General features: G+C 38.1%; 1 protein-coding gene across 5 annotated transcripts in view; it reads left to right on the forward strand.

Annotated features, from left to right (window-relative positions):
- Positions 1–15,082, forward strand: part of RAPH1 (Ras association (RalGDS/AF-6) and pleckstrin homology domains 1) — a 92,590-nt gene that overhangs the window by 27,727 nt on the left and 49,781 nt on the right. For 4 of the 5 annotated variants that reach the window (XM_030487987.1, XM_030487991.1, XM_030487988.2 and 1 more), the window contains exons 2-4: positions 5,430–5,549; positions 9,063–9,168; positions 10,086–10,600. In XM_030487987.1, the coding sequence (XP_030343847.1) occupies positions 5,430–5,549; positions 9,063–9,168; positions 10,086–10,600 (741 nt within the window). Of the gene's footprint in view, positions 1–3,972; positions 4,080–5,429; positions 5,550–9,062; positions 9,169–10,085; positions 10,601–15,082 lie in introns of those variants that run through there. The other variant, XM_030487990.1, reaches the window with a different exon arrangement.

A 15,082-nucleotide genomic window follows, 5' to 3' on the forward strand; every position in this document is an offset into this window, starting at 1 on the left:
CATCTAGATTACTCTTAACGTAAACTGGGTTATAGGACATTGGATAATGCACAAAGAATTTCCCATAACTTTCTAATCCCCCTCCAAATCTCTTTTTCAGGAGTAGTTAATTTCAGAATATTTTATGCTTATTAAGAAGAAACATGGAAATACTAAAGCAAATTATCTGCACTGTGTCATTGGCTTAATGTGCTGCAGTATTAAATTTGAAAGAGAATTGTTAGTGTTAGTTATAGCATAAGACTTTCTTATTTTTTATTGAAAAACATGCTGGATTTCATTTGATCCCTGTCATGTGGACAGAGTACTAATATGAAACAATTTATGCGCTCAAACTAATTATTTCATTATTTATCAGTTACTTCAAGAAAATGTGTGGAAAGGTGGATGTGAGCTTTGGCTGTCAGTTTTCTGAAAGCATTTTGATTTTTTTTTTTTTTTTTTCTGTGTAAGTAACCTTATTTCTTTAAGCACTCAGGTGAACAAGTGTTAGAGGTGAAAACCTGCTAGAATCTTATGTATGCACACAATGCTTTTGTGCTCGTACAGTGTAGTACTGTGGTGTTATGTCATATACAACTTAAATAGAAATAGATACTGGTATGAGGACTCATGGATAATCACAAATGGAAGAACTCTGATTTACAAACCAGCTCCAAATAAAGCATGTTTTCCAAACCAGAGTATGCTGTATAGTTCCTTTTGGTTCCTGAGATTAGATTTTTGAAATGCAGAAATCCAGTTACTTGTCCAGCTAGTGTTTTGAGTGTTTGTGTGTTGTTTACTGTATCCCTCTAACAGATTGTTACAAAATTCTATAGTTGTTTTTATGAAGTCCTTAGTTCATAACAAGCGTGAGCATGTACAAGCTTGTGTTGAAATAATAAGAAAGGTTGGGGGTGAAAACATCAGTTGCCTGAAAGAGATGATTTGTTTTGGTTTGAGGATTTTATGCTGTCACAGTTGCCTTTGAACATACTTAAGCATCTGTAGTTCAAAATGAAACTAGTGAATTGGTGAATAAACACATTCTTGTTACCCTTTATGCACATTATGCACGTTTCCAGTTAGATATCTATTTTCGTTTCTCTGATATCTTTCTATCATTAATTAAGTGCAGTATAGACAAATCCTGCAGTCAGATTGTTTCGCAACTGCTTTTTTCAGTGCAGAGTGTTTTCATTTTAAGGAAATATTGATAAGATAGTGAAGTTTCCTATTGCCTTCAACTGGGTTGACTTAAGGTAGAAACTACGTCTCAAAGTGCAAGTCTGCAGAATGCAGTCTCAGTGAAAGATACTTTAAGTACACTTTTGATTATAACTTACATGTCCCAAAGCTGTTGCTTTCTGATCACAGCAATTTGTTAGTTTTGGAATTCTGTGATAGTGTATTTTATTCTGTGATGGTGTATTTTCTTAAAAATGTCAAAACGGTATATTTGAAGCATTGTTCTTGGGCTTTTCATCTTTCATCATGTGTTTTGATATCACATCGTCTCATGCTTGCCCTGTCATGCTAAAAGTTATAATGGCTTATAATGTTTCTTTTGTTCTAAATTATTGGTAAGGTTGGGTTTTTTTCCTTACAGTGGAATTGAAATAGTAGGTTATGGCTAAATTGTAGAATAGTTAGGGTTGGAAAGGACCTTAAGATCATCTAGTTCCAACCCCCCTGCCATGGGCAGGGACACCACACACTAAACCATGTCACCCAAGACTCTGTCCAACCTGCCTTGAACACTGGTAACTTCTAATGAAAGCCATTTTTCATAAAATAATATTAGAATATATTTTAAAAAGCTAGAATACTACGCTTCATGCATTTAAAAGTGAATAAACCTAATGAACACTGTTTTGGAAACCAGGCAGATGACACACAGTGATTATGGCATTGCCTGGTTAAATAATGTTTCAAACAGATAAGGTTGGCTGATGCAGTCTGTAGTGGAAGACGAAATAGTACATAGAACACACTTTAGTGCAGGAAAGACTTGCGTATATAAGACTATACCATACTGGTACCTTATTTTATCTAGGTATACCAGAATGATGCTGCTCATTTTCATTAAGTTCTGTTCTGACATACACTTGAATAGAAGGCGAAGTGTTGAAAAGTAACTTGAATCCTAAAATTGCATTGGCACTTTACCTTGTATGAGCTAAGCAGAAGCAACAGCTACTTAAACTCTGCTACCCTGCAAATGCTTTAGGAATGTAAGTGGCTTTGTGGTATCACACTAGAACAGTATTCCTTTCCATTTCTTAGATCTAATTTAGTTCTAAATGACTTTTTAAACAAACAAACAAACAAAAAACCCCAAACCAAAACCACAACAAAACACACGCACACAAAAAAACCCCAAACAGGTGTGTCCCCCCAGCCCTTAAACTTACACCCTTTTTTTTCTTTCTTGTTATAAATAAAAATGTCATATCCTTGGAAAGGTGTGATAACTCCCAGTTAGGTTGTGATTTGCTAAAGTACGGTGGATGTTTGCTGTGAACAACAACAGTGAGGAAGAAAGTGGCTGTAAAAAGGAAACTTTCAAGCTTTTAAATTGGAATGTACACTCTTTTTGGGTTGTTACTGTTTTGAGTTCTTATCTCAGAAGTTCAGATACTGTTATCTGGGCATTTTGTCTCTGCCTTAATTTGTTAAATTAATCCTTTAATTAATGTCCTTTGAGATATCTCCTTCCAGTAGCGGAGCTTGTGCTAAGAGAGATCCCTTGTACAGAACCAGCAAGTTAATATTAGCTGTTTCTTAAGTGAGACACTATCCTCTGTGTGCCTTTTGCAAGCTCATAGGAAATGCAGCTGACGTTAGGAAGCTTGGGTGGGGACTACAAGGAGCTGGCAAATACTACAGAGTTTAGTGCCAGACATGCTGACACAACAGTACTTTACTTGTAAAAGTTTTCTTCGGGCTGCTAATTCTGTCTTCAGAGTAACTGGAACTAAAGCAGCGTCTCTGATGCCAAGTTAAAATAGCTGAAGCAACAGTTTATGAGAAATTAAGAATGCCTGTTTCTTTCCACAGCTTACATCCTCAGAAATACTAGAAAAATGAGCAAGCTCCTCTCTTTATGAAAGGATGAGTTACGAACAGTGCCATAGAATGAATGCACTGCAAAACAAGCCGCATCTAACGGTAGTCTAAGTGGCAAAAACAGCTCAAAAAGGGAAAGGCTAGCAGTGTAAAGACTCTGTAAATACAGAGCTCTGTCTGTTTTCTATCACAGTTTCCATTTATGTGATATGCCAGTTCACAGTCATATTTCCTAAGGCATGCTTTTAATAACTTCCCTTAGCCTTCAAATAAAAATTCTTCACTTCAAGTGTATCTAGACACTGAGAAATGCTGTGTTGTTGAATATGAACGCTGTTACTTAAGGTGATATGGTCAAACTGCTGTATAACGTGTTTTGTCTTGAATTTGCAGTGTTTCTGGTCCATGTAAAAGCCTAAGGAGTAATAAAGCAAAGCTTTGAAGGGGTGTGAAAGTGGAATCCAGCTTCTGTTTGTTTTGCAGGAGTTCAAGCAGAGTATGAGTTGCTGCTACCCTGCTGTCTCTGTTTTTGTATATGGGAGGGCTTTCAGGTGACATCATGGAGATAAATCTTGCAGGGGGAGGCATGCCTGACTTATAGAACATAAAAACTGGTGCAGTGTTGGGAGAAGTGTTGCAGCTCTATTACATAAGCATATTGGCATTCTTTTTATTTGTACTTCAGCACCATCCTGAGATTGTAGGAAGAGCTTCCTTCCCTTCCCCTGAGTGCTGGAATTACTTTACAGGACTCAAGTGTTGGAAGAAATGAGATTTAGATGGTAAATTTAATCTGTTCAGTGTTTGCTTGGTGCAGTATACCATGCCAGGTTAGCTTTAATGTTATTACCCCTTTAAGGGAAGCAGCTGCATTGTGCTCTCCCACAGAAATAAAATCTCAGTAAGAGATTCTTTGCCTAGAGCAACTGGATGGCAGTATCTTGCATCCGTGAGAGGCACTGACTTCTGCTGACCTCAGAATTGTAGATCACCTATGAAGTCTCCTGTTCCCTGATTATTTTATCAAGGTGAAGTGAAATATATGCAATATATAAATAGAAGGAAAGGCTATTTTAAAATCATGGTGGTTATTTTGCATGAACTGTTGTCATATGAAGTCAAAACTGGATTGAACCGTTTTTCTCTGTGGTCATCTTTATCATCTTTTGTAACATCTCTAATCAGTTCAATTCTGCAACACTGTGATGTATTTCAGACTAAGATTCATCTTTTCCTGAAGACTAGCATTTAGAAAGTTTGCTTTTAAATCTACGAAATGTAAACTGGTGCTTTCTGAAACCTACGTAGGATATTGCTATGTAGCCCATGACTTGACCAAATCAAGCTGTAGGGCATGCCATGAGTTTTTTGTGTATCTCTTGGTGGCGATCTGTTCACGTATACCTCTGGATATTCTGGATGTAGCACGTCTGTAGGAGTTACACTTCCATAGTGCCTCATTGCTCCCAAATTTTTGCCTGTGTCGTTTTTTCCCCCCAAGTATGTAATTTTTCATTCTGAACCAGATCCTGGGTTTAACAGTGTGAATGTACCCAGAAAGGCATGTGTATCTTAGCTACCCATAAGGGGTCTGGAGGACATGTTTGAGGAAGAGAATAGAAGCTTGTTTAACAAAAGATTAATTTCCTTTGAGGTCATAATGAAAAACCTGTGGAGAACATAAGTCTTTATCTTGGTTCCTGAAATCTGTTGAATGAAGGAGGGTCTCATAGCTATAATGGTGACTCTCAGCTTCCAGGGAGGAGTTTCTTTGTTGGGTAAAAATTGTGCATTATCACTGAAGTGATCTGGACAGTGTCCAAGATTTGAACTGTCTCATGGGATGTATTGCTGGCATTCTCTGTGGCCTGTTTAAGCATTTCTGTTTACAGATGTGTAGAGTCAACTGTTTGCAGCACAGGGAGACTGCACTTCCTGTGGGTTGAATGGTGTTGCTTAACTGTGGTCAGCTGAATTCCTTGGACAAGAGTTGAATTTTTGTAATGTAAAATCAACAGACTTTGCCAACAATAGCTGGCAGTGAATGCACATGCAAGGCTAGCATGAAATAATTTCTAATGCTGTATTAAATATTGTGGACTCTGGGTTTTGTTTTTTTCCTGCATGGTTCTGACAAAAGCGAACTGCAAGAATGGCTTTGTAATTATTCATTCCAGCTTTCACGCTAAGTCTTTACTTCTGAGCAGGATAATAAACTGTGAAAGTACGCAATTTTTATAAAGCTTATGGACAGATATGTGCTTTGACTTCAGAATGCTTTTTCATAAACTTAGTAGCTGACACCAGATTTGTTAGACACTGATACAATTTGAGTAGCAAACATATATATTTTTTTTTTATTTTATTTTTTTTTTCAGATGGAGCAATTATCAGATGAAGAACTTGACCATGGTGCAGAAGAAGATAGTGATAAAGAAGATCAGGATTTGGACAAGATGTTTGGGGCCTGGCTGGGGGAACTGGACAAACTCACACAGGTTAGGGAGGTTTCAATCATCTTGCAGAATAATTCTTTATAAGTATTGCATGCTTCTTTTCTGTTAGATGATAACCACTTAGCACTGCCACTTGCAGCGAAGTAGACTGTAGCATGTGGCCAGCTTAGTACTCTTCAAATGTTTCTAAATTGGCTTGTTTTCACCATCTCAAAGTTGTTAAATTCACCTTTCACAACCTTGTTTGACCTTTCCCAAAGGGTATGATTCCTTCTGGCAACTATGGAATTGGTATTTGTCCTCATATGTATAATGAAACACTGACTTTAGCTGGCTAAAGGTGGGCCATATCTCCAAACATAAGATTGGACTTTGTCTAGCTATGACAGACAGTATTTATTTGTAGCACCTGAAGAGCAGTAGGGAATAAGAGGTTGTGAGTATTTTCACTCATGATATGGTAAGGTGCCCTGATACACCCCAGAGGATTTGCCATTATTCCAGAGTACTCTTCTGTAGCTGATAGGACATCTCCGTTTGGCACTTCTTTCTAGTGCTTTTTCTTTCCTTCACAAGCAGATCTTGCATATTGCATAGTATTCCAGACTCCTGGGGTGATAGACCATTTCTCTGTGACTGCTATGTTTTTTTCAGCCGTGTGAGCTGGCCCTCCTGAATAAGGTATTTAATCCTTTCCCTCTTTGTCTAAAGTAAAAGTATGATACCTCAAGTTTCATAAAGCTAGAGAAGAGGCAGCTTTTCTCGTCTTCATCTTACCCAAAGACTGAAGGAAAATTGAGCTAATCCATGTGATGGCATTTCAAATTGAGACTTACCTCTGATATCTTCTGATTAAATTTCTGCTTGCAAGATCTAAATGTAGGTAGCAATCTAGGGGAAAATGATTTTATCATTATTTTCTTTCCTCCACCTGAAGTTGTGCTTGCAGGAAAATAAAGAATCTTGTCTTTTGAGATGAATGGAAGACTGTGTGAAATAAATCTGTGTATGTCTATATAAACTCTTGAGTTTTTTTAACTTCCTGTGAAGGATTTCTAACAGTAAGTGGGAGCCATTTTGGAAGCATGGGCTCTGTAAATTACCTCCAATGAGGATCTTCACAGAAGAGCAAAATGGGTAATAAGTCTTAGAACTTTCTGTTCGCTGCTCCGTTTTTTCAGGTATGAGCAGCCTAGAAATATAAGCATACTTTAGTTGGGGCTTACAGCTACACTATTGACATACAGCCTTCATGGTGATGTCTCAATTTGTGTGATGATCCATGCAAAATTATTAAAACCTACTAACAGATAGTTAAAGGGGTGACCCACATAATTTGTTCTTCACTTTCCTATTGCTGTAACTGTACAACATAGTTTGCAACATAGCCTGACAGTTGCCCTTCTGTCTTTTGTGATTACTGAGAAAACTTTCAAAACTTACATTCAAAACTTTGAATGACCTCATATGGTTTTGTATAATAAAGAAGTTAATGCAGTTGGTTGTGTCTCAGTTTGATGGAAAGTGATTGTGTCTTGATGCAGCTGTCCCAATAAAGCCCCAGTACTTTTTTACAATAAAGTAAAGGGGGTGATTAGAACAAAGTGCATTCTCCTGTTGTCTCAGCATTTGTTGCTTTTTATGAACTGGACTCTTTAAGAGCAGTAGGAGGAAAGTTGTGGGTTTTGGTTTTTGGTTTGGTTTTTTTTGTCCCTAAGTTCCTTGAACTTTATCTTCCTTTATAGATTTTCTAAATATTTGGAGTGGTGGTGGGGGGGGGGGGATTGAAAGTAAGATCCAGATGCCTTCCCAGATGGAAGTGCTTCTTAAAAGATCCGAAGTTGTTAAGATGCCCATGAGATCATTTGAATTCACTATGCCCTCTTTAACTGTTGGTCTAATAAAAGCATTATAAAATGCAGTCACAAAATTTGCAGCACATGAGCAGTGCTTGCCACTGATGCAGAGTGCATTAACATTTATCCACAGAGTTATCCTACTCTGTGGTGCAGGTTAAAGGAAGGAAATCTTGCCTTGCTTCTCATGATCATGCAGATCTAAGCTTTTGGTGCTGTTCCAGTTTTTAGCAGTTCTCCAAACTGGTAGTGAGCATCATAATGTGTTATGGAGAATGTACTCTGATAATGGTGAGAGCATGTCACATGTGTTTCCAAGGATGTGAAATACTCAATTTAACAATAAATAAGTTAAAACACTTTTTAGATGCTTTTAACTGCGATGTATTTGCTTTACAGGACGTATGTTGTGGTAGTGTATGGGTTCAGTCTGAAGGAAAGAGCCATAATTTGCCTATTCTGTCTCCAGTTTCGCTGCTGCCTCTAGAGTTGTCGATAGATTTATTATTTTTATTCAGTTATTCTGTGTGGGACAATATGTAAGCTCTATGAAAGGTGCTAGAAGTGGGGTTTTTTCTACCTGATGCAAAACAAGGCTGCATCACTGACTTCTCCTCACTAAGTGATGGTTGACTTCTGAAAAAGTGATTTATTTTTTTGTTTTAAAATTCAAACCAAATTGAGGAGAGAAGGGAGTTCAGCAAAAATAAATAGTGGGGAAAAAATAGGGCATTTGATTTTTAACACAAAAGCTTAGTGAGAAACTTTGTTCTGTTGGAGCTAAAAAGATGTGTTTCTTTCAGACAAGCGTACCTTCAGGGAAGCTTTATCAGAACAAGCATTGCTTAAATTCAAACCCTTTGCAGGCCTGTCGAGCTTCAGCGGCAGCAAAAGCTACATTTCCCATCTAACCTTGTCACTCCAAGGGCAGCAGTTCCGGAGCCTGTCATCTTGGGTCACCAGCTGGATCATAATGCCCTACTGCTTGCTACTTAAAAAATACTGTATTTATTATAACATTATGCTCATTAGCCTTCAAAACATAACAATGTATTAGGTAGAATCATGTCTCCTCCTCCTAATACTAGTTTTTCTTTAAAAAAAAAAAAAAAAAAATATTATTGTGCATAAACTGACGGGGATTTCCTTCATAATTTAGTATTTTTCACAGGAAAGACTTAATGAGAAAAATGTCTGAATTTAGCCAATTTTAAATCTCTTTTAATAAAAACCAGTTCTTCATGGAACGCTGTTGTATGCTTATGCCACGATTATGCTCATAAGCTACTGATGCATTTCTTGGAGAGGATGCCACAGTTTTGAATGTGTTTAGACGCTTGTGCAATTCACTGCAGGTTTGTTGTTACAGGTAAGCCAGCTGTCTATTTCAGAATGAGCTGGTATGTAGTACCACTTAAAAATGCATTTGGAACATGCTTCCATCCTTTTGATTCTAGAAAAGAAAGAAAAACCAAGTGAACCAGAATGTGTTTAACATCTTTTCTCCATTGAATATCTGAAGCTAAATCTCTGATGTGTGTTTTCAGCATTTTAAGTCTAAAGCCTGAACAAGAGGTTTTTTTAATATGCCAGGAGTTTTTGAAAAACTTCTCTTAAAGTTACTTTTCTTTTATCTTAAATATTTGCTTGTCCAGTTCCCTGTCAAACTGTATCCTGCCTGGTTTTTTGTCTTTTTCAGAGTTTGGATACAGACAAGCCTGTGGCACCGGTGAAGAGATCACCCCTCCGTCAGGAAACCAATCTTGCCAACTTCTCATATCGCTTCTCCATGTACAATTTGAATGGTTTGTTAAATTATTTACCCCTTCAAATACTAGTTTAGGAAAAAACCCACCTGTTCCAGCTATAAATAAGAGCATTGTAAAATATAAGTGCATTTAAATATACTTCTAGCTGAAGTGAGAATGTTTGCTGAAGGCATTGCTTTCTGATGGCACAGAATTTTTAGTATCTTAAAACAGTATCTTTTATAGCACCTAGTATCTGAGAACTGTAGCCTAGTGCTTATACAGAAATACATATTCAGGATCTGGGCTCATGAAAAAATGAATTGATGTGTAACTGTTAAATGGGAAGAAAAAGCATCTTGCTTCATGGGACAGGATGCAGGAATGTAGCTACAGAATGCTTTTGCGTTAAAAAAAGATAAAATAATGTTTTTCCTTGTCTTAAAATAGCTTCCCCTGGTTATAATACAGGAAGCTGCAATTTAAAGGCTTAAGTAGTTGTATAGTATTTTGTGGGTTTGTGTTTTTTTGTTTTTGGGGGTTTTTTTTAAGCAGTGTCACATACCTTGCATTGCTTTAGCAGAAAATGCTTAGCAAAACACCTACACTTCTTTTGAAAAGTTGAGGCATGATATTATTCAAATGTATTTTTAGATTCTGTTCACAGGACAGCAGTTTAAACTTTTCAGGTGTAATCTGAACAGTCATAGATTTCTTCTGTCAGCAAACGTATTTAACCTAAATAGTTTGTTGGTTTGTTTTTGGGTTTTTTTAGTTGCTCTTAAACCAGTCAAGGTTAGTAGTGCGAATAAATTTCTGCTTAGTAGTAAGCAGAGATTTTTGAAATACAGATGGGAAAAGAAAATACAGCTTCCATTGTTCCCTTACCCTAACTGTTAAATTTGGTAACAACAAAGTGTTGCACAGACCACTGAAGTGACCCTACATGTACTGAAAACTCTTGTTTGTTGCAGAAGCCCTGAATCAAGGGGAGACTGTGGATCTAGATGCCCTCATGGCTGATCTCTGTTCCATAGAGCAGGAGCTCAGCAGTATTGGGTCTCATTCAGCAAACAATGCTGCAGTGAAACGCCTTGCCACAGAATCCAAAGCTCAGAAACCGCCTGCTAGCCGAACTTCTACTAAGCACAGCAGCATGAAAGGATTATCCTCGTCTGGTAAGGTGACTAAACCATCACATGCCAATGTATCTTTGGATGACATCACTGCACAGTTAGAGAAGGCCTCTTTGAGCATGGATGAGGCAGCCCAACAGTCTGTCGCAGAAGACACCAAACCAGTAGTTACTGCTCAGCACAGGAGGACAGCATCTGCTGGCACAGTGAGTGATGCTGAGGTGCGCTCAATCAGTAACTCCTCCCGTTCCAGCATAACCTCTGCAGCTTCCAGCATGGACTCCTTGGATATCGATAAAGTGACAAGACCTCAGGAACTGGACTTGACATCACAAGGGCAACCAATCACTGAGGTAGCGTGTCACTAATTCAAGATTTTGGCTTGATTTGTTTTTGTTTGTTTGCATGTCTTTCTTTAAACTCATCCATCCATTGCTCCTCCCCATGCTGACACTCATAGCTAAATATCTTCAGTGCAGTGGGGTTGATTAAAGATTAAGGCTGGTGGTTTGTTTTTTTTTTTGCATGGACAGCATATACTGTGACTACTTCTTTCTCTGGTTTTGTTCCTGTGTGCAAGAATATTTCTTAAGAAAGATTCTTTTTTTTAATGGCTTTCCCTATCTCTTCCTCCTCCTATGCCAGTCATGGCTTTGAATGTTTTATAGTTAATGGTTTTATCCTAAGTAAATCTCATATATTGCTTTTAATTTAAATCTGAGGGGTGCACAGCTGTGGAACAAAGAAAGTATAACTTACAAGACTACATTCCTGTTACAGTACACTTAATACACATGAAGCAACTGACTAGTGCCTATCCAGACCTACACCATACCAGTAATTTTCTGCTACTTAATATTCTTGTTTAGTGTATGACAGGGAGAACTGTTTGAAGCAATGCACAACACAGGAAAACAACCGGGCTGAGATACAGCAAGAGCAGATGTTCATTTGGGATTTTGGTGCCTCGGCTTTGCTTAATCAGAGAGGAAACTTTTCAGTAAAAACACAGGCAGTTTGGGAACGTTGAAAGTGCTGGTGGCTTATGTAAGGAAATGAGAAAAATGTTCCAGTGAATTTAGAGAACTTAAACTAGAAGATGTCTTGTAGAAATACTCTCCGAAACAGAAATCTGGCCTGTTCTAAAGTCAGTTGTACTAATATGTGTGTTCTCTTTTACGGGAGAAAACTGGAACAAGCTGAGTTTATTCTAATCAATAATTAACTCTAATTTGAATGAGCTGTGCTGAAAGCATGCCTCTACCCATCTGCAGCAAAAGTTCATTTGATGTAAAGAGTGAATGATGCAGGCTTGTCAGTCTAATGATCAACTCCTCAAGGTCACACTTAGATTTAAATCTTTATTTGAAGTGGTGAGAAATGAATAAGTGACAGTTTAGGTAAAATGTCTCTTTGTAAAAGAAGTTAGTGTTCAGTATTTATTTTAAATTAAATTACTTAAAATTGCTACTTTATTGGAGATTTGTATTGAGTGAAGCAAACCAGAGTTAGATAGAAATGTGTTCTTTTCTCTTGGGAAAGTTAAAATGCAAACCTTTGCATTATTGCTGTTAGCCTAAGTGTTGCAGCCAGCCTATGACAGTCATTGATTATATTGTTGCTTGTCAATCATCTTCTTTCTGTAGTATGACAAGGCTTATTTTGGTGTGAAGTTTTGTTGGGTTTTTGTGGGGGGCTTTTTTTCTGTTATTCATGCTGATACCTCTTTTTGTTTGTTTTGGAGTTTTCATGTAGAAGGTTAGGCAATGCTGCATTTTTGTCTCTGAGCCTAAAAAGATTATTTACTTGAAGTAATCGCTTCTGTAACTTGCATAGCACAAGAAAAACTTACGTTTTGCATTTCTTAATTTAAAAAAAATGCATGATGTTGTCTGCAGTTGATTTTGCAAGTCTCCCTCTAGATCTTAGCCCCTCTTACTTCAGGAGTGATATGCTGAGGCATCAGTTAGATTGCCCTTCTTGTCTCTTGTCTCTTCAATTCTTCATGTGGCGTGAGTAATCAACAAACCACCTGCTGCATTCTAAGTAACTTGATGTTGGTGAATCAAGAGACAGAGGTCAAGAAGTTGCTTTGTCTTCACAGGAAGCTAATCTGTATTGCTGCAAGTGTTGCAGTTGCTTTCTGTGCTCTTAGCCACTGACTTCAAGGCTCAAAATTGCCCCAAAAGCTTTTCTCACAAAGATATGCAAGCGCTGCCTTTGTAAACCCGGTGATTGCTTCTCATAAGAATGTGGCTATTGTTTCTCTGCCCAGATAAGTTGATAAGAATGATTCCTTTGAAGGAGGTAACCAGAAACTGTTGGTAATTTGAGAGGCAAATTCTGCTCTCAAGCAGAAACCTCTACACTCAGTAACAGTGCTGCTTTGTTTTTGCTCTCTCTGTTCTTTTTCAGTAGCCTGAGGAAGGTGTTAAACTCTGAGAAATTGTCCTCAAGTTTGCAGAATTGGTGTTCAACTATTCAGTATTAAAACTGTTATGGGATGGGACTTTTTCAGAAAAGGGGAAAAAAATCACATTTATTGAGTTTGTGACAGAGTCTGTGGTGGTGGTTTTGAAATTAGCTTCACCTTATAGATGGACAGAAACCCAAGGATTCCTTGGTAGAATCATTGGATCCAAACAAAGTTTATTTCCTTTTTCATTCATTTAGTGCCTTAAAACTACTGTTTAGGGGTATGCTAATCTTCATGGCTGGGTTGTAAACTGAACCAGCTTTTCCTAGTGTGGCTGAATTCCACCCTTCTACCCACACAGTTGATTCAGTGGTGCTGTTTCTAATAGAGGACATCCCTCTGAGGAAGTAGCCTTCGAAGAGGACATAGTGCCCATGTATGAAAAAAAAAAAAAAAAAAAAAATTTTTGTGCAGAAACTGGCTGTGGCCATAGCAGATCTGTTTTAAGATTTGCTTTTCTCACGCAGTGCTTCAAGTTGGCTCTTTTCTTTTGCCTGTCTTCCTTCAGACTGTCTATAGTTGAGCTGACCTTTAATGTTTTTCTTTGCTGCTATGGCTCTTGCGAGAGAGGTCAGTGACTTGGCAGCTCTGCCCTTTTGACCCACCCTTTCCGTCCTCTCCAGGTAGTATAGGTATTTTAAAAAGTCATCCTTTCTTCTGCAGCTTAATGTTATGCTCTTCCTCTTACGATTGCAGTAAAACAGTAAAATGGAAGACCATTTTGATAGGGGGAAATGCTTGTCTGAAAAAGGGTATTAAGCTTTGCAGTTATTAATTTCAGTATTCTATCTTAAAAAAACAATTCTGCTATGTATTTAAGAGCTCCCTGTCCTGGAAATGTAGGGAAATCCTGTAAAAGAACTGCCTTGCAATGAAGTTATGTGTAGTTTAGTATACCTTCTAAGTGATAGTAGTGACAGATGTCATGAAAAGAGGCTGCAGTTCTGCCGTCAGCCAAAATGGGAGGGTATGACTTCCCTTTCTTCTCATCCTTCCTTCCCCAGAGTTCTTATTTCCATTGTCTCATCTCCTACCCTGCCCCTTTGGTACGTAGAGTAATTTAAATCACCAAAACTTACCACTTTTATTTTGGAGCTCATTCTGCGTTGTTTGCATGAATTGCAAAGGCTCAGAGGAGTCTAATGCGTGCTGATGTGCAGTAGGGGGATTGTAGCCAAGAACTGGAGGCTGGAAGGGCCAGCAGGAATGCACTCATTGGTAGTAATGGATTATTCAAATCTTTTTGCCTGAGCAGTTGGACAGGCACCTTAGTGTCACTGTCTCCTCTTTCTCCTAGCAGTCTGTGCTGCAGGAACTTCTGGGGCTGAAGATACATCAGCATCATGACAGGTGATAACACTCAGTTACCTATAGTCCTATTGGCTAGGACATCCTTGTTCTCATTCTGAATTTATCTCTATGCCACGTTCAGGAGAGTTGACTGGAATTCCCTAGGTTGTCTAAAATCATGGTTTTATTAGTAGCCATAATGATTTGTTTATTTTGCTCCCTTTCATAACAATCAATGCTATTTCCTTGGGTACTGAACATTTATGTATTCGAAGACTATTGCTTTGTAGTCTCAAGATCTTGTCTTGGCGGTACTGAGAATTGTCTGTTTGCATTTATGTTCTTCAGTCTCCTCTAAGCACTGCTGAATAAGAGAAGCTGTTTCCACCCCACCGCAGGCCCCTGTAATTTTTGCTAAATTGAAATTTTGTCTCTCACAGAAATATTTTCTAAATCCTTGCTTGAACAGTGTTCTTCCTTAAATTTGTGGGTTATGTTTTGTCTTCTGTGCTTTTGGTTGTGTAATGAGTGGCGTACATCTAAATCTTGGTTTCTGCCTGTGGAATACTTTACTTGAATCTAGATTGAATGAGTGATGTAATAACATGAGTTGAAGGTAAGGGAAGTGACAGCTGTGTGACTAATTTGTCCCCTCCACCCACCCGTCTTATTTTTTTTCCTTCCTCCTTAGGTCCCTCTGCCACCAAGAAATTGTCTCTATTTTCAGTAAGCTTTTCTAGAGCAACAGCAGAAGAAAGAAGTGGAGAAAGAATAGAGAACTGTGGTGATCATGCTCGTGTTGCTAGTTACATCTGACCACTGAAAGGATCCGTTTATGGACAGCTTTTACTTAAATTCATTGTAGTTTTAGGCTGGATATATAAGAGGTGAAAATCACTGGGACTGCCAGTGCATTAAAACTACAGGTTCTTCACTTCACGTGGCAGAGGAGGAGGTAGTATAGAGTAAATGTTAACGTTTATTTGGGAGAAAACAAAGGAGCTTTGGAGGCTTGACACAATAGTAGTTGTAATGTAAGCTCAACACACGTAGAGAAATATGTATTGGC

The sequence above is a fragment of the Strigops habroptila genome, chromosome 5 (genome assembly GCF_004027225.2).
Source record: "Strigops habroptila isolate Jane chromosome 5, bStrHab1.2.pri, whole genome shotgun sequence".
Taxonomy (NCBI): domain Eukaryota; kingdom Metazoa; phylum Chordata; class Aves; order Psittaciformes; family Psittacidae; genus Strigops; species Strigops habroptila.